At 63.2% G+C, this 21681-nt stretch overlaps 3 protein-coding genes and 1 non-coding gene across 7 annotated transcripts; 2 read left to right on the forward strand and 2 right to left on the reverse strand.

Moving 5' to 3' along the window:
* Positions 1–2703: 2703 nt before the first annotated feature.
* Positions 2704–4819, reverse strand: RPLP2 (ribosomal protein lateral stalk subunit P2). The gene is made up of 5 exons (XM_035722868.1): positions 4594–4819; positions 4292–4415; positions 3762–3810; positions 2926–3024; positions 2704–2842 (listed from the first exon to the last, which is right to left on the reverse strand). Exons 2-5 carry the CDS (start codon positions 4412–4414, stop codon positions 2766–2768), a joined length of 348 nt encoding a protein of 115 aa, XP_035578761.1. The 5' UTR covers position 4415; positions 4594–4819; the 3' UTR covers positions 2704–2765.
* On the reverse strand, positions 3597–3730 carry LOC118356119. Its single transcript, XR_004819447.1, has one exon. It is a non-coding gene; the product is annotated as a small nucleolar RNA SNORA52 (small nucleolar RNA).
* PIDD1 (p53-induced death domain protein 1) lies at positions 4740–12693 on the forward strand. Its single transcript, XM_027579538.2, has 18 exons — positions 4740–4841; positions 4924–5077; positions 6584–6975; positions 7756–8098; positions 8420–8833; positions 9150–9359; positions 9449–9503; positions 9672–9873; positions 9959–10084; positions 10211–10390; positions 10468–10615; positions 10734–10869; positions 10957–11107; positions 11220–11343; positions 11422–11540; positions 11619–11732; positions 11847–12052; positions 12312–12693. Exons 1-18 carry the CDS (start codon positions 4740–4742, stop codon positions 12568–12570), a joined length of 3435 nt encoding a protein of 1144 aa, XP_027435339.1. The 3' UTR covers positions 12571–12693.
* Positions 12694–13251: 558 nt separating this feature from the next.
* SLC25A22 (solute carrier family 25 member 22) lies at positions 13252–21375 on the forward strand. Of its 4 annotated transcripts, none has more exons than XM_027581402.2 (10): positions 13252–13344; positions 16624–16796; positions 16901–17026; positions 17238–17293; positions 18068–18158; positions 18678–18796; positions 18894–19068; positions 19158–19312; positions 19403–19478; positions 19710–21375. In XM_027581402.2, exons 2-10 carry the CDS (start codon positions 16777–16779, stop codon positions 19861–19863), a joined length of 972 nt encoding a protein of 323 aa, XP_027437203.1. In that variant the 5' UTR covers positions 13252–13344; positions 16624–16776; the 3' UTR covers positions 19864–21375. The 4 variants fall into 4 exon arrangements, with proteins under 4 accessions (XP_027437203.1, XP_027437205.1, XP_027437204.1 ...); XM_027581404.2 differs by having other exon boundaries at positions 13267–13344; positions 16629–16796; XM_027581403.2 differs by lacking the exon at positions 13252–13344 and adding an exon at positions 15503–15611.
* Positions 21376–21681: the final 306 nt, after the last annotated feature.

Consider the following 21681-nt stretch of genomic DNA (forward strand, 5'->3'; position numbering starts at 1 on the left):
ACAAACGGAGGGTTGTTGTAGGGAAAGATGGGGCGATGGAATAACTGTGAAATTAAGGAGGGCAAGTGACGTAATGAGCACTGGGTGTTATATGCAGCTGATGAATCACTGAACTCTACCTCTGAGACTAACAACGTGCTATGTTAATTAATTGAAATTTATTTTTTTAAAAAGATTTTATTTGAGACAGAGAGAGAGTGTGAGGGAGAGAGAGCGTGAGTGGTGGGGAGGGGCAGAGGCAGAGGGAGAAGCAGGCTTCCCGCGGAGCAGGGAGCCGGAGGGCAGGGCTCGATCCCAGGACCCTGGGATCATGACCTGAGCCGAAGGCAGATGCTTCACCGACTGAGCCACCCAGTCGCCCTTAATTAATTGGATTGAATTTAAATAAAATTTTAAAAACAGAAACAAAATAAAAATAATTAAGTCTAAAAAAAACCCTAAAATTTCTTTTTTTTTTTAAGATTTATTTATTTATTTATTTGACAGAGACAGAGACAGCGAGAGCAGGCACACAAGCAGCGGGAGTGGGAGAGGGAGAGCAGGCTTCCCTCCAAGGAGGGAGCCCGATGTGGGGCTCGATGCCAGGACCTGGGATCATGACCTGAGCCGAAGGCAGACGCCTAGCAACTGAGCCACCCAGGCACCCAAACCCCTGAAATTTCATAAACAACTAGAAAGATAAATAAATTTGACCTAGACAAACTTGACCTTCTGTTGTACATGGGGATCTTATCCCCCAAGTGCTTTGGATGGATGTATAGAGCAGAGAGTACGGCCCCATCAGGATGATCAGGGCCCCTACTGACTGAGCCGCTGGGGATGCTGCCAGAAGCAGCAGGGGGCAGGTGTGGTACCGTGGGAATGAAGCACTCTCAAGGCTGGCCTGCAAAGTCCAGGGGTTCACCAGGGTGACCAGCAAGAGGGGAGCTGGGCGGTGCAGGCTGAGCCAGGGACTTAAGAAGGTCCTCCCCTGACCTGCTCCGAGAAGCCAAGGTCCAGGCCCTTCCTGGTTCGGAGGGACGGGGGCCTTGAAGGGTGGCACTGCCCCAGTGCAGGGAGACCTCTGCCCCCATTTCCACACCAGGGGTGAGCTGTTTTGGGTACATATCACTCCCTCCATGCCCCTGGGAATGTCTGCTCTGGAGCCAGGAACACAACAGCACTTCCAGGAACCCTGGCTCGGGGTGGAAGGTGGGCCTCCCCCTCCACCCAGCCAGCGTGGACGAGAAGCCCTGGTGTTTGCTGTGTAATCATTCTGGCGGGTGTCATGCTCCCATGGTGTCCTCTGACTACACGGAGTCCTTCACTTCAGGGTCCAAGGTCTGCCCATGGGATCTGGGTCCTCTCCTCTGGGGAGCCCTCTAGCTGAACCTGGAGCCGCGTGTCTCCTTACCACCTGTGTCCTTGGGCGTCCACAATCCGCCTCTCCCAACCCCCACTCACACTTGCCCCTTGCAGCACATGCTGCTGGGAACCTTGCAATGATGCTCACTTCTTCCTCCGGGCCCATGTTCCACCTGCCAGAGGGTAACCGGAGAGGTCTTAGGCCTTCTTTCCCATGCACACTCCTACCCTGCAGACCCCCTTCTCCAGGTCTTGACTCCCTACCTGAGGAAGGCCCTCCCCCCCCAGCTGTCCCTTATTACATTCATTCTGTGCTCTTTCCCTGCAGAACTACAGCCCATGGATGGCAGATCCTTTAGAGCTGTAGCCTGGCACACAATAGCTGCACACACCACAGCCTGTTGCTGACCCAGAGCCTTCCTCGGGGCAAGCAGAGCATCTGGTAAGTGGGCTGGCATTGGTGGGCAGAGGACCCAAGGCCCAGGATGGCAGTGGGAGGAACTCTGCCTCTTGCCCCCCACCCCAGCCAGAGCTTGGCAGGAGAGGCACAGGCAGGCCCGCCCCAAAGGGACATCGTGGTCACATGACCCAACATCACTACCTACAAGCCACTCCCACACCTGCCCAGGCCATGAGTAGCTGCACTAACTCAAAGGACCTACGGGGGGGGTACCTGGGTGGCTCAGTCCTTAAGCGTCTGCCTTCAGCTCAGGTCGTGGTCCCAGGGTCCTGGGATGGAGCCCTGCATCAGGCTCCCTGCTCCGCGGAGAGTCTACTTCTCCCTCCGCCACTCCCCCTGCTTGTGTTCCCTCTCTCTCTCTGTCAAATAAATAAAAAATCTTCAAAGGACCTATGGGACGGAGTAGCTCGAAGATTACGGCAGAGCCTGAAGGTGAACTGAACCCAACTCTGCAGGGAAACTCGGGATCCCACATGCACCAGGCACCCCCACCCCTCTCTCCTTTTGTGTAACTTAAGAATACTACCAGTCTCAGGGCGACAGAGACCACCCGCTGCTGCTTTTTAAGTTTTCTTGTGTGTCCCCCTGAAAGCTTCACTCTGGGAAGGCCCCAGCAGTCGTCAGAAGCCAGGACTGTACCCAAGAAGCCTAACGTCCCCTCCTGAGCCTACTCAAGGCTTGACCACACCCAAGATCCACAGGAGATGTCCCCCCTCCCAGGTACCTATTTCCGCACCAGATCCCCAGCTTTTCAGGGATTTTCTCCTGCCTGGGAACTCTACCTCACCAGGAAGGGCTCTGGTTTCTCCTGGAATGAAGGCCTGCCCACCCACCGTGGGGTGGGGACCCACACCTGCCCTGTGCCAAGGCCACACTCTTACAAAACGCTCACAAGCCACTTCATAGATACATAAAAAGGGTTTTATTTGCCAGCGGGGGGCCGGGGGGGGTGAGCAGGAACCTAATCGAACAAGCCGAATCCCATGTCGTCGTCTGACTCCTCCGACTCCTCCTTCTTCTCGTCTTTCTTTTCCTCTGCTGTAGAGAGAAAGGGAGCAGTGAGCAAGACCCGCAGTGCAAGCCAGACTCCCAGCGGAGACCCCGCCCCAGCCTCCACTTACCAGCGGCTGGGGCAGCGCCAGCAGCAGGAGCCGCGGACCCTGGGGCAGCAGACACGGCGACAGCCCCACCAGCAGGCACGCTGGCCAGCTTGCCAATACCTACGGAAATCAGGGAAAATGAGACCAGAGCAGGTGCTCAGCCTGAAGGCTACCTCAGAGACAGTCTGCCCAACGTATGGAGGCCCACAGCCAAGGGCCAGAGTCACCAGCTCCTCCGTTCTCTGATAGGCAGCTCTGCCTGTGCCACATACACACACCCAGTCTTCTTCAAGTTCCCTATCTGGAAACTTGGCTTCTAGGAGTCCCTCCCCAAGAAACTGAGCCACAGCACCCCATCATGTTTCCAACCCGGCAAGCGCTGAGTCTGCTTGCTGAGTCCAGGTCCTCATCAGTGAGAGCTCAGACAGGGCTGTTTGCTGAGCTGGCTTTGCCTCACTGAGCCCCACAGGCACAGAATAGGCGTCCCAATGATACAATTTCCAGACACTTCCCATCAGCTCCAGCCTCGTCATCAGAAAACCACCAGTAAAGGAGGCAGGGACCTGCGGTCATCCTGGGCAGTCCAGTCTGTGCTCCCAAGCGCCTCACCGAGAGCACATGGTGAGCAGTGTTTACAAAGCCCGGGTTCCCCTCTGAGAGCTCCACCCCCCCACCACCCCCCCCCCCCCCCGGCCTGTCTAGAAGCATCCCTGGCACAAGCCCACTGAAGCCTGCCCGCTTCTCTGGGTGAGGCTTCTAGAGTGCTCTGGTCCACAAGCGAAACCTGGCAGGCCACAGGCTGACCAGCAGGCATTAGGATGGACCCCGAGAATGAAAATCCCTGCACACAATCTCACCCTGGGCAATGACGTCTTCGATGTTTTTTCCGTTCAGCTCACTGATGACCTAGAATAACCAGAAGCAGCAATTACCAAAGATTCACTAACGCTCCCCTGGCCTTAACTTCTCCAACCGGGGCAGGGCGGGCCGCAGGAGCGAGCCGGGAGAAGACCCCCAAAGCCTCCAGGCCCAGCTGTCCAGCCCAGCAGTTACCACCTACACGTGGCTTCCCCGAAGACTCGCTCCAAGGGGGAACCAGGGCACTCCTAAGACTCCCCGAGACAAGACAGCCAAGTATTTCGGTGTAAGTCCCACCGCGCGGAAAAATGTCACTAAAGGAGGTGCGCTTCTCTGGAAACGGTCCCTGGGAAGTCTGCGGTGGCGGCGCCCTGACTTTCCCGTCCCTTGCCCCGAGGCAGGCTGGGACTCCGCCTCACGCCCACCCGCCTTGGGGCTGCATCGGGACCCCAGCACCCGCGCGGGCACAGCCAGCTACACTCTCCCCGGAGGCCCGCGCCGACGGCGCCGGAGCCCAGCGGGGCGCCACCTTGTTGAGCCGGTCGTCATCCGCCTCGATGCCCACGCTGTCCAGGATCTTCTTGATGTCCTTGGCGCTGGGGGAGGCATTGCCCCCGAGGGCGGCCAGCAGGTAGGAGGCGACGTAGCGCATCCTGAGGCGGGACGAGAGCACAGGCGGCCTTACCCAGAGGCCTCCCGCCCCGGCCAAGCGTGCTCCGGCCCGGCGCCTCCCGCCAAGCCCCGGCAGGCGCCCGCGCGCCTCCCGCGGCCCCCCACAGCGCCCCACGGCACCGCACGCCGGCCCGCACCCCGGTCCCGCCGCCCACTCACTCGGCGGCGGAGAAGCCTCACGCGTGCGACCTCGGCGGCGTCAGGGACGGAAAGGAAGGCGGCGGCGTGGGGGGCGGGGGTAATCCGCTACCCAGAAGTCCCCGGGACCCGCGCGCCGGGCCGTGCGGGCGCCTCCGAGTGACGTCATGCGGCGCCCAGGCCGCGGAGACGAGAGCCTTCGAGGCGTGGTGTCCTGCGGCCGCAGGCCTGCGGCGAACTCCAAGTCCCAGGAGGCACTGCTGCCGGAAGTGCGGGCGCGCCGCCCGCGCGGGTGCACGTGGCCGGCCCTCCTCGCTCGCTGCTCGGGGCGGGGGCGTTTTCCGGCCTCAGGGACCGTGGGCCGCGCTGAGGTGCAGGGCCGAGCGGCTCGGGCTTGGTGGCTCCTCCCCTGCGGGGCCGCGTGGGCTCCGAACTGACCTCCGCGCCCACGCAGACGTCAGCACGTGCCACGCCTTCATGCTCGGTGCCCGGGAGCCTGCCGCAGGTCGGCGCGCAGAGAAGGAGCCGGCCCGGCCCTGCTTCTCCGCAACATAGGTTTTAGAACGAGGACACACGGAAGTAAATAAACGAGGCAGTCCCGGGCCGACGCACACCCGAAGGGATGAGCCGGCCCTAAGATCTGGGGCGAGCACCAGGCAGAAGGGTCGGACGCAGAGGCCCCGCGGTGGCTGGAGATCGGTCCAGAAGCCGACTGGGCTGTCACTACCAAGTATAGTTCATCAAGCACTAGTGTGTTCGTGCAAACCACACCGTTCCTGGGGGTGTCGTCGCTGTCAATACCCCCATTTTATAGAGGAGGTGGGGCGCAGAGGTTTTCTTGCTCAAGATCTCACACTTGGGGTAGTGGAAACCCTCCTGGCAAGGGTGGGATGTAATTACAATACACAGGGAAGTGGCATGTTGTGATGATTGTTTTAGAGTTAATATAATACATGAGATTTACCGTTCAACCCGTACAATTCAGTGGCATTGGGTGCCCTGTCATGACACAGCCACCACCAGCCTCTATCTCGACTGCTTTCCATCTTCCGAAGTTGGATTCCATGCCCGTTAAATAACTCCCTATTCCCTCCTCCAAACCCTGGCACCGACCATTTTTTAATTTTTGTCTCAATGGAGTTTGACTACTCTAGGGGCCTCACTGTGGAAGCATACAGTATTTATCCTTTAGCATCTGACTTATTTAACATAATGTTCTCAAGTTTCATTCACATTGGGGCGTGTGTCAGAATTTCGTTCCCTTTTAAAAGCTGAGTAATATTCGGGGTGCCTGGGTGGCTCAGTCCTTAAGCGTCCGCCTTCGGCTCAGGTCATGATCCCAGGGTCCTGGGATCGAGCCCCACCTCGGGCTCCCTGCTTGGCGGGAAGCCTGCTTCTCCCTCTCCCACTCCCCCTGCTTGTGTTCCCTCTCTCACTGTGTCTCTCTCTGTCAAATAAATAAATAAAATCTTTTAAATAAAAGTCAATAAAGCTGAGTAATATTCTTGTGATTTTTTTTAAGTCCTGGCAGCTACTTAGAAACGGGAGGTGGGACAGGAGTTGGGGAAAATGGAGCCTGGCCAAACTGCCCATCCTGGTGGGAGGGCTGGTGGTGGCAGGGGAGCTGGAAGAAGAGCGTGTACATGAATTGATTTGGGGCAGACCAGGTGAATGAGCACAGATGGGGTAGGCTCTCTTAAGAGTCAGACCTAGTTTGAGGTTCTTGGCTTTGGCACTTACCAGTAGTTATGTGACCTCGGGCAAACTGATCTGACAGAGCCTCCCTTTCCTTCCCTGTGAGATGCAGACAAAGATTGAAGGAGGCAACGTGTGGGGAAGCCCACTGCTGGGGCTCTTGGGCCAAAGTGATTGCCGGTAAAGCAAGATCACAGGAGCTGGGACCAGGTTTCCAGAGGAGGCCCAGGAAGGCTTCCGGGAGAAGGAGGCCCTTGAGGCTGGCCGGGGAATGGCACATTTCGTGCTCTGGCTTCTGGCAAGAGGTGGACGTGAGGCAGCAGTTGCGATCAGCCCCCAAAGCCCTCCTCCGTCCCGAGATTGCACCAGCTCACTTTAAGGGGGCCAGAACGCACAGCTCCAGAGCAGGGCGGGCCCGAGGGCCAGGAATCTCTGAAAGGGCGGGTTTTGCAGCGCGCGACGCGGGCCTTCCCAGCGGGAGAGGCCGGACTGAGGCCGACTCACAGGAAGCCGAGTGCAGCTGGGCTGGCGGCTGGCGGCTGCCGGTTGGGGTCCGCGGCCGCATCGCCAGGGCTGCGGAGAGGGGAGGGACCCGGAGGCCTTCGCCTGCGGTCCCAGCCCCGAGCAGGGGGCGTCCTGACTGGGCGGGACCCGAGGCCCGGCCCGCTCGGGAACGCGCCGGCGGACGGCGCCCACCCTCGAGCGCAGGTACGCGCAGGGCGCGGGCGGGCGGTGGGGACGGCGAGGTCGGGGGCGGGGGGGGCGCTCTCCCGGCCAGGACCAGCCCCTAAGCCGTCGGAGCCCGGAATGTGCAGACCACTGCCCTCATCAGCCGACCCAGGTGCGAATAGGAAGCGGAGCGAACCCTCCTCCAGTGGTCAGGAAGTGGGGTCCCATCTCCAGGACCCCAGGCCGCCCAGTGGCTCACACTCCAGCTCTCCCTGCCCCCCCCCAACCAGTCACTTATCTGACACATACGGGCACAATCACCCCTTTCCTTGCCTGGGCCACTGCCCCCACGTGGTAGATAAGAGTCCTCGGCCTCTGGTCAAAGCTGGTGGGTGTGAAGGTTGGTGATGGGGCTGGACCCGAAAGTCTTATACCCAGAGGGGGCAGGGAGGGGAGTGGGCAGCCAGGATGACCTGACAGCTCTAGGAGTCTCTTGTTCAAATTTCCACAAGTGGGATGGGAAGCCTCATTTCTCCCTCCTCCCCCCGCCCCCCATCAAGTTCCCCAGGCTCCTCTGCACACAGGTCTCCCTGCTTGCTGCCTTTCCAGTCCCAGGGTTCTCGTTCCCCAGCCCTATTTCAACTATGATCTGTTCAGCTGCGGCTCTGGGCTCTGTGGATCAGCTGGCCTGGCTCAAGAACTGCCCCCAAGCCAGAATCCCCATTGCCCTGAGTAGGAGGGCCCATCCCCACTCCCTCCCACTCCTCCCCCTGACTCTGCAGCCTCCCCGGGCCCTGCCTGAGCAGGCCTGTTTGGCAGGCTGGGACATGTCTGGCCCCCGAGGACAGCCGGTGGGCGGTGGCTGCAGAGGTGGAGGGGCTGGAGCCCGAGGCAGCTGCTACAGAAGATGCTGCAGGAGATGCTACGGATGCTGTGGATGCGGAGCCTGGGGACCCCCCTCTCCTGGTTGGGAACCGGTTGAACCTGGACCTGTACCCTCGGGGCTGCCACCGGCTGCTGAATCTGTGTGCCCAGCGGCCCCCTCAGCTGCTGCAAGTGGAGTTCTTGCGGCTGAGTGGCCACGAGGACCCTCGGCTGCTGGAGGCCACCCTGGCCCAGGTGCCGGGCAGCCTGCAGCACCTTCGCTCCCTGGTCATCAAAGGTGAGCCCCACCTGGTTCCAGCCCTGTCCCAACCCCGCCCCCCACAAGGTGAAGCTGGCTGAGCCCTGGCTCCTGGATGCTGCAGCTGCCCACTGGGGTCTCCCAGCAGACCCTAGTGTAGGTATTCTTCCTGGGGCAGGTCATGGGTGATGGCTATCAGCTGAGATGAGCCTGCAGTGTCTGTCCCTGTCCCCCATGCATCTGCTGGTGTCTCCGTCTGTCCCTCTCTGGGTGGGGTTGGGGTAGCGGTCTGTGCCTCCACACTGAGCTGGGCCCTGGGATTCTGGCTCTGAGGGCTACATCTGCTTTCCCCCTTTCTAGGTGGACAACACCGGGACGTGCTGGGTGCCTGCTCCCGGGGCTCTCTGACCACACTGCCGGCTGGCCTGAGTGGCCTGGCCTGCTTGGCCCACCTAGATCTGAGCTTCAACAGCCTGGAGACACTGCCGGCCTGCATCCCACAGATGCGTGGCCTGAGCACCCTCCTGCTGTCTTACAACAGCCTCTCAGAGCTGCCTGAGGCCCTCGGAGCCCTTCCCTCCCTCACCTTCCTCTCTGTGACCCACAACGGCTTGCAGACGCTGCCCACAGCGCTGGGATCCCTGTCCACCCTGCAGCGACTTGATCTCTCAGAGAACCTTCTGGACACCCTGCCCCCTGAGATTGGAGGCCTGAGCAGGCTCACCGAGCTGAATCTGGCTTCCAACCGGCTGCAGGGCCTCCCGACCTCCCTTGGTGAGTAGGAGTCGTGCCCCTCATGGCTCCCTGGGCCTGACGGGGAGTGCCCTTCAGCCGCTGCCTGGTTTCTGCTGTCTTGTCCTCCACGGGGGGCCCTGCACACACAGGCTTGGCCCATCTTGGAGCCTTCACTCCTCCTGGGTGGCCCTTGTTTGCCTTTCCTTCCCTGGCTTTCAAGGCTCCCTGCACAGATTTTTCAAGCTCCCCGAGTCTGGCCATCTGCTTGGCCCTAGCATGGGTATCCTGTGCTGGCCAGGGCTGGGTGTGGCCCTGAGTGGTCCTCTGCTGGCCCTAAGCTGGCACCTGTCCGCAGTGGGGCTACGGTCCTTGCGGTTCCTTGTTTTGCACAGCAACCTCCTGACCTCAGTGCCCGCCGGCCTAGCCCACCTCCCGCTGCTTGCCCGACTGGATCTGAGGGACAACCAGCTCCGGGACGTGCCGCCCGAGCTACTGGACGCCCCCTTTGTGCGCCTTCGGGGGAACCCCCTGGGCGAGGCTCTGCCTGCCTCCCACAGTCCCCGAGGTAGGCTTGTTGCTAGGAAGAGTCAGGCCACAGACAGGCCAGGATGCAGGTTCCATAGGTGTCCTAACAGCTTGCCTGTCCTGCCGCAGAGACACCTGTGACCCCCGAAATGCCCAGACTGTTCCTGAACTCAGATTTGGACAGGTGTGTGTGGGGAGGGAGATGGGGCTGAAGATGCATGTCACTACCCTGTGGCTCTGTCCATGATGAACACCGTGTTCATGCCCCAGGGGTGTTCTGGAGTTTCCTGGGGGTCCCTGATCCAGCCACACCCCTTCTATTGTCTGACCTGATGCCCACCCTCTCCTGCAGCTTCCCTGTGACTCCCCAAGGCTGCTCAGTGACCCTGGCCTGTGGGGTCCGCCTGCAGTTCCCTGCTGGGGCCACCTCTAGCCCTGTCAACATCCAGTATCGACTCTGGCTGCCGGAGCCACGCCTCGTCCCCTTGGGTCCCCATGACTCCCTGCTCAGTGGGGTCCTGGAGCTGCAGCCCCACGGGGTGGCCTTCCGGCAGGCACGGCCAGGGCGAGTCAGGGTGGGGGGCAGGGGAGGAGGGCCCAGGCATGGGCCCCAGTGCTCACAGCACCCTTGCCTGGCAGGAGGTGGGCCTGTGGCTACTCTTTGTGCCCCCCCGGACCCGGCGTTGCCGTGAGGTGGTGGTCAGGACCCTGAGTGATGACAGCTGGAGTGACCTGGAGACTCACCTGGAAGAAGAGGCACCCAAGGTGAGAGCCCCGTAGGCCTTCCTGGGAAGGAGCACTAGGGAGGGGCTCCCCCCAGCCCCCGGTCAGCCCTGCCTGGTGGCTCTGACCTGACACTGACTCCCCTCTGACCCCACCCCCCATGCCCAGCGGCTCTGGGCTCACTGCCAGGTGCCCCACTTCTCGTGGTTCCTCGTGGTTTCACGTCCTGTGTCAAACACCTGCCTGGTGCCACCGCAGGGGACGTTGCTGTACTCCTCGGGAGATCCTGGGGTCAAGGTCACATTCCCCCCTGGGGCCACCGACGAGCCTCGTCATGTCTGCATGCAGGTGCGGGCAGGGCAGCCGTGAGTGGTGGGTGGTGCCTCGGTGGAAAGGTGAGTGTTCCAGGCACCCGTTTGCCCCAGGTGGTGCACATGGGCAGCAGAGAGCTTCGAGCCCTGCTGGAGGAGCCCGAGGCGGCGGCCAGCCCCCTGCTGTGCCTCTCCCAGAGCGGCCCCCCCAGCTTCCTCCGGCCTGTTACTGTGCAGCTGCCTCTGCCCCCTGGTGTCACAGGTGAGAGGTGGCCAGGTGGCCTAGCTGAATTCATGGCTACTGGGTGGAGGGGGCCGTGCTCTCAGCAGGGGAGCCCCTGCCAGGGATGCCTCAGCCTGCGGCCTGCTCACGTCCCCAGGCCTGAGTCTGGATCGCACTTGTCTTCACCTGCTGTACTGGACCCCTCCTGAAGCAGCCTGGGATGACATCACAGCTCAGGTGGCACTGGAGATCACCCACCTGTATGCTCGCTTCCAGGTCACACACTTCTCTTGGTCAGTGCCCCCAGCCCCAGCTTCCTCAGTCCCCTCCCCTCAGCGAGCCTGTCTGTGCAGCCCCCCCTCACCCCCAGGCCCTCCCAGGTACTGGCTCTGGTACACCACCAAGACCTGCGTGGAGGGCCTGGCTCGGAAGGCCTGGGAGCGCCTGCGACTGCACAGGGTGAACCTCATTGCCCTGCAGAGGCGCCGGGACCCCGAGCAGGTTCTGCTCCAGTGCCTGCCTGGCAAAAAGGTGGGTGCACACTCCAGAGTTCTGGAAGGGCCGCGTCGGGAGGGCAGAGGGCCTGCATGGGGGTGCAGGGCGTTGAGCTTGGAGCCAGTGGGTGTCCCTCCCCCCCGCCCAGGTGGATGCCACCCTGCGGCGGCTGCTGGACCGGTACCGAGGCCCTGAGCCTTCTGACACGGTGGAGATGTTCGAGGGCGAAAAATTCTTTGCTGCCTTTGAGAGGGGTATTGACGTGGATGCTGGTACGCTCCCCCCGCCCCTAGAGACAGGACGCTGGGGTCCATTCCCCAGGCTCCCTTCTGAGCCCATCCCGCCCCCAGACCGCCCAGACTGCGTGGAGGGCAGGATCTGCTTTGTGTTTTACTCACACTTGAAGAACATGAAGGAGGTGTATGTGACCACCGCCCTGGACCGGCAGGCTCAGGCTGTGAGGGGCCAGGTGGGTCAGCGGGGTTGGGTGCCCCAGGCTGCCCGGGCAGAGGCCAGAACACTGAGCCCTATCTCATCCCAACACTAGGTGTCCTTCTACCGGGGAGCAGTGCCCGCGGAGGTGCCTGAGGAGGCAGAGGCTGCCCGGCGGAGGAAGGGCACAGACTCCCTCTGGATGGCCACTCTGCCCATCAAGCTGCCGGTGTGGCTGGGGTGGGGGACAGCATGTGTGAAGGGGGCAGGGGCGGCACGGAAGCCCAGGGCTGGTCGGGGGGGGGCAGAGGGCAGGGTTCACTGCACTCCTTCCTCCTCACAGAGACTGCGGGGATCCCAGGGGCCGGAGCAGGGACGGGGGACCAGCCTCTCCCTGGCTCCTCTGACCCTGGGTAATGCCGAGACTGGCTTCCTGACCCAGAGCAACCTGCAGAATGTGGCTGGTCGCTTGGGCCCTGACTGGCCAGCCGTGGCCCTGCACCTGGGCATGCCTTACCATGAGCTGCAGCGCATCCGACATGAGTTCCGGTGAGTTCCTTTGGGCATCCTGAGGCTGGCTCTAGATCAGCCTCAGGCCTGGGTCCTGGCTGCCAGGAGAGCTTTTCATGAAGCTGGGTGAAGTTCCGTCCAGGGTGAGTGGGGAGAGGGCAAACAGGCGGGAAAGGGAGGGTCTGGCCACACCTCACCCAGGGAGCAGGGAATCCACCCGAGGAGGGTGAGCAGAACCTTGGGTGTGATGGCTGGGCCTCTCAGTCACCATTCTCCTTCCCCTTCCACCCCCACCCAGGGACGACCTGGATGGCCAGATCCGTCATATGCTCTTCGCCTGGGCTGAGCGCCAGGCCGGGCAGCCAGGGGCTGTGGGGCTCCTAGTACAGGCCTTGGAGCAGAGCGACCGGCTGGATGTTGCTGAAGAGGTGAGGGCTGTCTTGGAGCTCGGCCGCCAAAAGTACAAGGACAGCATCCAGCGCGCAAGCCTGGCCCCCAGGGACCTTGCCCCACCTGAGCCTTCAGCATCACAGTCCCCAGAGTCTGCCCAGGCCTAGACCCCACTGACTTTGGGCTGGTCCCTGATGTACCCTGACCAATGGTCAGAGGCCCCCATTTTCAAGCTTTTCCTATGACAGGGGACAGTGACCTCCCACGTATAACAAATATGTACTGTTATTGTGCTGGCTGCTTCTCAGAGCTCAGTTTATTTGTTGCGTGGAGGAGGGGGTGGAAGGCAAGGGTTGGCCTGAGATCAGAGGCCCGGGCGCTGCTGGGAGGGGACCTTGTGTAAAGACTTCACTATCTCCCCCCCCCCCCCCCCGTCGACACCCCCCTCGCTCCTGCTTCCTCCCATGTGCCCAGGAGGGAGAGGAGCTCCAGCTACAAAGTAACTGTGCAGCACCAATGGATACAAAGTCACCTGTGTGCTGGATTGTGCATCCCCCAAGTTGGTGGGCAGGTGCTTGGCCAGATCAGTCCCCTCCCAGAGCCCACTGTGCGGCCACGGACCGCTCCTGCCCTGGGACACCCTCTTCCCAGCATTCCCTGCCACCCGTCGGCCCGCCGGGGCTAATCCCTGGGTCCATGGCCCATGTAGGGCCGGGAGGCCCAGAGACCAAAGAAGGGCCATTTGGGGACCCGCGGCTGTGGCCACGCGGGCGCAGTGGCCGCGGCGGCCGGGAGGGGGAGCCGGAGCCCGCTTGCCGAGGGCCGGGGGCAGGGGGCGGAGCGCGCGCCGCGCCGAGCGGACGCGCCTCCGCGCCTAAGAGCAGCCGGGCGCGCGGCACGGCGGGGAGGCGAGCGCGGCGGCGGCGGCAGCGCAGCGCGCGGTGAGTGCCTGCCCGGCCTCTCCCTTCCGCTGCGCCCACCCGACTGCGGCCCGACTGCGGGGCCCAGGGGCGCCGAGGCGGCCGGGGGAGGTGACGGCTACCCCGACGAGACGGCTCCGGGGGGTGGGGGGGGGGGCCCGGGCCGGCGGATGCTCCGACCGGCTGCCGCCCGGGTGTGGGAGGCCGTGCTCGGCCCCGGGCGGTGCCGGGCGCGCTCCCCGCGCACACGTGTCCCCACGGGGTGGGAAGCTGGGGCCAGAGCCCCAGAAGCGGAGGCCGGGCTGCGGGGGGCGCACACGTGGGACCCTGCCGGACTTGTGTGGACACATGCGTGGCTGGAGTCGCCATCGCCTGGCGGGGGCGGCGTGACCGTCTGGGTCCCGTCCGGACCTCCTCCAGAGGGACAAGGGGCCTGAGCCGGCCTCCAAGCTGGAGCCCGCAGCCCCCACCCCAGGCCTCCTTTGTTCGCGGGTTGGGGCCCCTCCGACAGGATAGAAAGCGTCCCCCGCCCCATGGGGAAGGGACGCGGGGAGATTGAATGGGCAGCCAGCGGCCAGTGCCAGACTCCGATCTTCACCCACATCGCCTTCCGTGGGGGGTGGGGGAGGGGGAGCTCAGCGGCTTCATTTGTGGGAGATTTTACTCCTGGGAGGGTCTGGAAGTAGCAGCAGCAGCCTGTGGCTGACGTCTGTGGGCAGCGCTGTCCACTGCCTGCGTTCCTCCTTAGTTTACCTGGCTGCAGACGTGGAGACAGGGGGACGGTGAGGGCTGACAGCCCCAGGCCTCAGGCCTGGCCAGGGTTGCTGGGTTTCTGTGGCAACACAAGGTGCCCGGGGAGGTCCTTCCACAGATGTCTCCTAAGCAGGGGTGAGAACCACAGAGTCAGGACCAACAAAGGGGGGTTCTGGGTCCAGTGGACCCCTTGCCAGTCTCCCAGGCAGAGCCCCTTCATTCTCATTGCTGTCAGGCCGGGACCCTCTTCCCTGCTCCAACCTGCAGCCTGAAGCATGTACTGTGAGACCCTAGACTCACTGTCTCCCTCAGGCGTGGCATCCCTGAACCTGCCTCTCTTCCTGGCACAACTGCTCCCCTCCTCACCTTAGACACTCTGACTCCCGGGACCCCCATCACCCAGTGTCCCTTAACCCTGGATGGGAGGTGGGGTCTGGTGATGCTCAAGGAGGCTGAGTTTACTCAGTCCCCCAGAGGGCAGGAGTAGGCCACAGGGAGACTGCAGTGAGACTATAGACCCTGCCCCTGGGGCAGCAGAGAGCTGGCTGTAGCCGGTCTACACCTGGAGGTGGGTGGGGTGGGGGTGGGGAGGGAAAACTCAGGTTGAAGTTCAGAGATCAGACTTTTATCTGCAGGCTAGGGCATGGGGAAGCAGGTGCTGGGGACAGAGGCCCAGGGCGTGTGTGTCGGGGACCCCCTTGGCCGGGCAGAGGGCTCTGGGAGTGCCCGTTCCCTTGCCCTTTGGACCTACCAGGTGAGCAGTCCTGTGGGTGGCAGCCAGAGGCCTCTTGAGACCTAGCCAACGCTTCCCTGCCCCCCCTTTTTAAAAGATTTTATTTATTTATTTGAGAGAGAGAGAGAGCACGAGTAGGGGGAGGGGCAGAGGGAGAAGCAGACTCCCCGCTGAGCAGGGAGCCGGATGCGCTCGATCCCAGGACCCTGGGATCATGACCTGAGTCGAAGGCAGACGCTTAACCACTGAGCCCCCCAGGCGCCCCAGTCCTGGCCTAGGGTGAGGTTCCCATGAAATGTGTCTTCATCCAATAGACACACAGGTCTCACGAATAGGAGTAGGCACAGACCCATCTCCACTCCCACGGGACCAGATTGTCCACACAGAGGCCCACAGGGGGCCTGGGCACAGAGAGCGCCCCATCCTCTGGGTCCCAGAGCCCTAGACAGATCCAGCCTGCAGGCTGCAGGCAGGAACCCACGGGGCAGCCGGGGTCGTGGTAGCCACGGGCTGGGGTTCCTGTGGATGGCTGGTCGGGCTTGGCTGGGTCAGCCTGAGTCAGGCCCACTGCCCTGTGCGCTGATCAAGTGTCCGAGACTGGGCCCTGCCTCTCAGAAGCTGTCACGCCCCCTCCCATCCCACAGCGCTAAGAGCCAACTTGCCCAAAGTGAAAGAGAAAGTCGCCCCCCCCCAAGCTGGCCCCGCCCCGCCTGGCGGCCAATCCCCGCAGTGGGCACCTCCCTCAGCCCCTGGATCTCCTCGGTGAGCCTTGCGGGTTGTAGTCCTGGAGGTGCACCTCAGGGTGAGCGGGACTGTGGGCTGCGCAGGTGGTGGGGCTGGAGGGGCAGGGGACACGGGGGCAGATGGCCCGGGCAAGCTGAGGTGAAGGTCACCAGTCCTCAGAGGGACCAGGGGTGTGAGCCAGCCTTGTGACCCTGGGTGGCAGTGCTGTGGGTGAGAGCCCGCGACAGCTGGCCTCGAGGGGGCCCAGGCAAGAGGCGGGGGAAGGCTCCAGGGCTCTGGGGGGCCCCCGACAGGAGGCTCCGGAGGCCGGCTTTGCCCTGTCTCTAGTGAGAGGGGCCCCGTCTCCCCCAACCTCCAGAGTGGATAGGTGAACCATCCCAGGGAGCCTCAGTCAGCTGTCCCCTTCCCAGCTGCCCCCCACCCCATGCCCCGAACTCCCCCGAAGCTTCCAGAGGACCTGGTTGTGTGTGTGTGTGTGTGTGTGTGTGTGTGTGTGTGTGTGTGTGTGTGTGGTGTGATTCCTGGAAAGGGTGGATGGGAGGGTGAGTGCAGGGCTGGGTGTGGGTGAGCATGGAGCTTCTCCAGGGGGACGGGCTGTCTGGGGTCCATGGGGGGGCTGCACCTGGCGTGGCAGTATTTACCTGGGTAGCTGTGAGCTGAGCCCAGGTTGGGGGTGCTCCTCAGCCCCTCCAGCCTCCATCCTGAAGGGGGGGCAGGCGCCAGCTGTGGCTGCCCGAGGATGAGGGGGTCACCGCAGTCCGGGGTTGAGATGCCTGGCTGGCAAACTCACTGCCCCAGAGGCGCCTGGCCCTTTAAAAGCAGAGTGCACTCCTGGGCGCGTTCAGTGTGCACGTGAGTGTGTGTGAGCGTGAGCGAGGCCAGCTGGGAGGACGCACTGGTGCGGGGGCGGAGGCGCCTTGAGGGGAGACCGGGTGGCCCTAGGGATGGGTGAGGGGCTTGGTGCTCTTGCGTGAGACCTGGGGAGGGGGTGTTTTGGGGGAAGCTTATTTCTCTGCTGTGCCTCTGAGTGGTCTGTCCCTCCCTCCCCTGATTCCTGTACCCTCTTCTAGAACAGAAGCCCGTGGTTTGAAATTCCCCATTCCCCGGAAGGTGGAGGACCGCCCCTTCCCCCTCTGTCCCACCCACGCTGCGCTGCCTCTCTGTCCTCCACTGGCTGGGCTGGCATCCACCTCTCCGGCTCCCACCTGGGTGCGCTCAGTTAAATGGCTGATAAGCAGATCAGGTCAGAATGCAACCCTGCCTTTGCTCTTGGCCCCACCCCACCCCGTGTGTGGTCCTGACCTGTGGCCGAGGAGGCCACTCCTGACACTCCCTCTGCTCCCACAGTCTGCCAGCCAAGCTCATCAATGGCGGCATCGCTGGGCTGATTGGGGTCACCTGCGTGTTCCCCATAGACCTGGCCAAGACGAGGCTGCAGAACCAGCAGAATGGCCAGCGCATGTACACCAGCATGTGAGCATGCCCGGTGGGGGCCGTGGGCCTGGAGCCCCGTGGCGGGGGGGGGCAGGTTAAGGCTCAGACTCAAGCCCTGCTCCTGCATCCCCCACCCTGACTGACAAGAGGGGAAACTGAGGTCAGGGCTGGTCTGGGGAAGCTCCCGTCTGGGTTAGGGCCGGAGCCGTTGCTGGCCCTGGGCTCACCCTTCCCCACCTCTTGGCTGCAGGTCTGACTGCCTCATCAAGACCATCCGCTCAGAGGGCTACTTTGGCATGTACCGCGGTGAGGCTGGGGATGGGGCCGGTGTGGGTGGCACCCTCCTGCAGTCTCAGAGGGGTCCTGCTGTCACAGCTGGGAGGCAGGTGGCAAAGCCAAGCAGGGCGGTCTGCCGGGGCCTGGTGTGTATGTGTGGACGTGGCCTGTGGGGCCCGGGGGTTGGGTGAATGGCACAGGTGGGCTCTCTCCGGGGAGGGGCCGTTCTCAGCGGCCCTCCCAGGGCATCAGCCCCATCCCCCGGTTGTTGCCAGTGCCGGCATGGCAGGGCGCTGCGTCTTTACGGTGCAGGTTGCAGCCTTCTCCCCTGCCTTCCAGCGCAGGTGGGACTCCATCTGTGCTGGGAGGCGGGAGGGCGTGGGGCACCACCGCAAAGCCGCTTAGGGGACAATCCCCAAGCCTGGCTTTGCCCAGACACTGTGCAGCGGGACCCGCCCCCCCCACTCTCGCTCACCCTGGGCCTGTGTCCTCCACCCAGTTCCCCGCCCCCCCCCCCCCCCCCCCCCGCCTCAGTGGGAGCATCTTCTGTCCTCCAGGGGAGGTGTTCCTCAGGGAGGCCAGAATGGGTAGATCATGCAGGGAGGGTGAGCAGGGTGCCTGGAGGAGGCCCTGCCCTGTCCCTGCCTGGTCCTGCCCCACCTGGCACCAATGTGGGTGAGAGGGCAGGAGGAGGAGCCAAGGAGTGGCTGGGGTGGGGCTCTGCCAGCTGGGAGGCCAGTGCTGGCTGAGAGCCTCCCCAGCCCAGGCCCCTGACCTGCCTGTGCTCCCCCCTGTGCCCCAAAGGAGCCGCTGTGAACCTGACCCTTGTCACCCCAGAGAAGGCCATCAAGCTGGCTGCTAATGACTTCTTCCGATATCAGCTCTCCAAGGACGGGTGAGGTGGTGAGGGGCTGCGGGCCAAGGCTGTGAGGGGGAGGGGTCTGTGCCTCCCGACAAAGGACAGAAGCCCTGCCCCTCACCTCCTCCCTCTGCTCCTCCCTGCCTCCTGCACAGGGAGGGACGCAGATGCTGAGTCAGCTGTGCTTTGGCCCCCCCCAGCCTGTGTGCACCACCCCCTGTAGGGTGGGATCTGCGGGGGCACTGACTAGCTTCCCCTTGTCACCTGAGGGTGGGGCTGAGAAGCTTGACCTCAGCGTCTCTACTGCTCTTTGCTTGAGAATGGCCCTTCCACCTTCCCGGCCCTGCTCGTGAGGCCATATGGCTGTTGGGCTCGGTGCCCGTTGCTGGAGGGCCTGAAGGGGTATCTGAGGCTGGCGGGTGCTGTACTCCTCCAGGGCTGCATCTGCCTCAGCCACTGCCCCCCCCCCCAGCCCCCACACGCCCAGGGCCATGGCAGCCCCTAGGGCCGCGGAGGCTTCTGCGTCACACCACGGCCCTTACCTCTTCTCTCCAGGCAGAAGCTGACCCTGCTTCAGGAGATGCAGGCCGGCTGCGGGGCCGGCACCTGCCAGGTGATTGTGACCACTCCCATGGAGATGCTGAAGATCCAGCTTCAGGACGCAGGCCGAATTGGTGAGGGCGTGGGGGGCACGGAGGGTGAGCCCTAGCCCCTGCCCAGGTGGGAGGCACTAGGAGAGAGAGCCAACAGGCCCATCCCTTCTCTCACCAGCTGCCCAGAAGAAGTTACTGGATGCCCAGGCCCAGCTGTCGGCCCAGGGGGGCGCCCAGCCCTCCATGGAGGCTCCGGCTGCCCCCCGGCCCACAGCTACCCAGCTGACCCGGGACCTGCTTCGGAGCCGGGGCATCGCCGGCCTCTACAAGGGACTGGGGGCCACACTGCTCAGGTGGGAGCGATGGTGAGGGTGGGAGGGGAGGAGGGAGGCCTGCGCAGCGCACACCTCTGGGTCACCAGCGTCCCTCCCTCCCCCCACAGGGATGTCCCCTTCTCCGTTGTGTACTTTCCCCTCTTTGCCAACCTGAACCAGCTGGGCTGTCCCTCATCCGGGGAGAAGTCTCCTTTCTATGTGTCGTTTCTGGCTGGCTGTGTGGCTGGAAGTGCGGCCGCCGTGGCCGTCAACCCTTGTGATGGTCAGTGCCTGGGACTGAGTCGGCGTGGGTGGGGTGTGGGTGCAGGTGTAGGTGGGCTGGGCCCCGTGCTGACCTGCACGCCCTCTGCAGTGGTGAAGACAAGACTTCAGTCGCTGCAGCGTGGCGTCAACGAGGACACCTACACGGGGTTCCTGGACTGTGCCAGGTGGGATGGCCCCACGGGGGTGGGGTGGGGGGCGGGCCAGCAGTGGCCCTGACCACCCTACACGGGGTTCCGGGACTCTGCCAGGTGGGAAGGCCCACGGGGGTGGGGTGGGGGGCGGGCCACCAGCGGCCCTGACCACCCTACACGGGGTTCCTGGACTCTGCCAGGTGGAAAGGCCCATGGGGGTGGGGGGGCAGGCCAGCAGCGGCCCTGACCACCCTCTCCCCACAGGAAGATCCTGAAGCACGAGGGCCCCGCGGCCTTCCTGAAGGGTGCCTACTGCCGTGCCCTGGTCATCGCCCCGCTGTTCGGCATCGCTCAAGTGGTCTACTTCCTGGGCATCGCTGAGACCCTGCTGGAGCTGCTGCAGCGACCCCAGCACTGAGCCCGGCGGCCACCTGCACCCTCCAACCGAGTGGGACCAGAGTGGGGCCGGAGCCAGGTGGCCCGCCCAGGACTGAGCAAGAGAAAGTCTCTCCCCACCCTTCCCACAGGGGTGGGAGGAAGCAGAGGAAGGGATGAAGGGTCCACATGGGTGGTGCACACAGGGGCCCCTTCGGGGTCCTGCCTGCACGACCACTGGGATCAATGTCTTATTTATGTAGAAAACGCAGAAATCTTTACATTCCTGGAGCCAGCCCCCCGCCACAGCTCCGCCCCGGCCTGAATACCCCCAGGGCAGAGCTGGTCTCTGGGCTGGGGCCCCCAGGCCTGGGCTGGGCAAGCGGGACCCTACCCTCCAGTCTACCAGCTCTTGTCCCCAAGGCTTGGCCCCTAGTCTACAAAGGGGACCCTGCACAAACCTATTTATTAACTCGCCGAGCACAAGTGCTCTGTCCATCCCTGTGTCCATCCGTTCAGCCTGTCCTGCCACTGCCCTTCTTGCCTTGGTCAGGACTCCACTTTGCCCCCCAGCCAGCCTTGCAGGAGGATTGGGGTCTCCTGCCCCCCATGTTGAGCCAGGAGTCCCAGGCAGGGGGTCACACTGAGTTCTGACTCCCAGGGCAAGCCCCTCCCCCCACTCCACTGTGGGACCCAGCATCCCTCCTGGTAGGCCTCTCTACCCCCACTCCAGGCTGGGGCCTGCAGCGTGTGAGGTCTGTGTGCATGTGCAGGTGTTCTGGGGAGCAGGTTGTGTCCACCAGCCCTCCACTGGCCTGCCCCTCAGAGACGGGGCTGGGGGCGGTTGGGGTGGGGGGTTGCTGGCCTCACCCACATGGCCAGGTAATGTATGTGTGTCTGTGTACGCCCTAGGCTCCCCTCGGACCCCATTCAGGAATTTATTTTCCCAGTGTGGTTCTTGCTGCACCTCAACAGACCCCTCTTCTGAGACCCCCCCCACCTCGGGTCCAGTATTGCCAGTGGGGAGGGCAGGCATGAGGACCAGTATGGAGCCTGGGGGTACTTGCTCTATTTCCAGGGGCAGGACCTGCTCCCTCAGCCCTCCCAGGGCCCACCCTACTCTCTGGGCGTCTGCATTAGGCCTCTGACCACAGTCCATAAGCTCTGCCCTCCCGGGACCGCCCTCCTATATTGATGTTGTGAATTGAGGCAGGCCAGAACCGCCCTGCCCTGCCCTGCCCTGCCCTGCCCTGCCCTGCCCTGCCCTGCCCTGCCCCAGGCCACGTGATTGTGTTGGTGATTGATCCTGATGTGCTGGTGCTGTGTACCCCCACCTGAGCTCCCTCCTCCGAGGCCCCTCCCGGTGACACTACCTGGGGCTCAGGCCGGGGGGGCCCCCCAGGTCACGGCTGTCCCCGGGAGCTGCCCTCTCCCACCACATCTGTACCTTGGAAGCTGCTGCTGCTTACAGAATTATATTTTTTCTTTTCAAGAGTTTTAAGAAGTTGTAACTTTCTGTGTCTTGTCTTGTGAGAAGATGAATAAATATTCTAAGTAGATACCTTCTCTCTGAAATCTGTTAGAGTTGCGGGAGGGGGAAGGGAGCCTCTCTTTTTGGAACCGGCGCAGACCTACCTCCGTCCACCCACCCGCCGGTCGGCACAGGAACTGGGAGGAGGGCCTGGGCTGCGGGCCTCCCGACCCCGCGCTGGCTGGACTGGAGGTGCGGGAAGGGCAGCCCCCTTTCTTCCCTGACGGCAAGCCGCCCTTGGGGTCCCCAGAGCGCCCCGCCAGCCAGGGGAGCCGGGGTGGCCGACAGGGGGCGGAGCCGGCGGTGATGTGGCCCCGCCTCCTCGGCTTG

Source organism: Zalophus californianus, chromosome 11 (assembly GCF_009762305.2).
Source record: "Zalophus californianus isolate mZalCal1 chromosome 11, mZalCal1.pri.v2, whole genome shotgun sequence".
NCBI lineage: Eukaryota > Metazoa > Chordata > Mammalia > Carnivora > Otariidae > Zalophus > Zalophus californianus.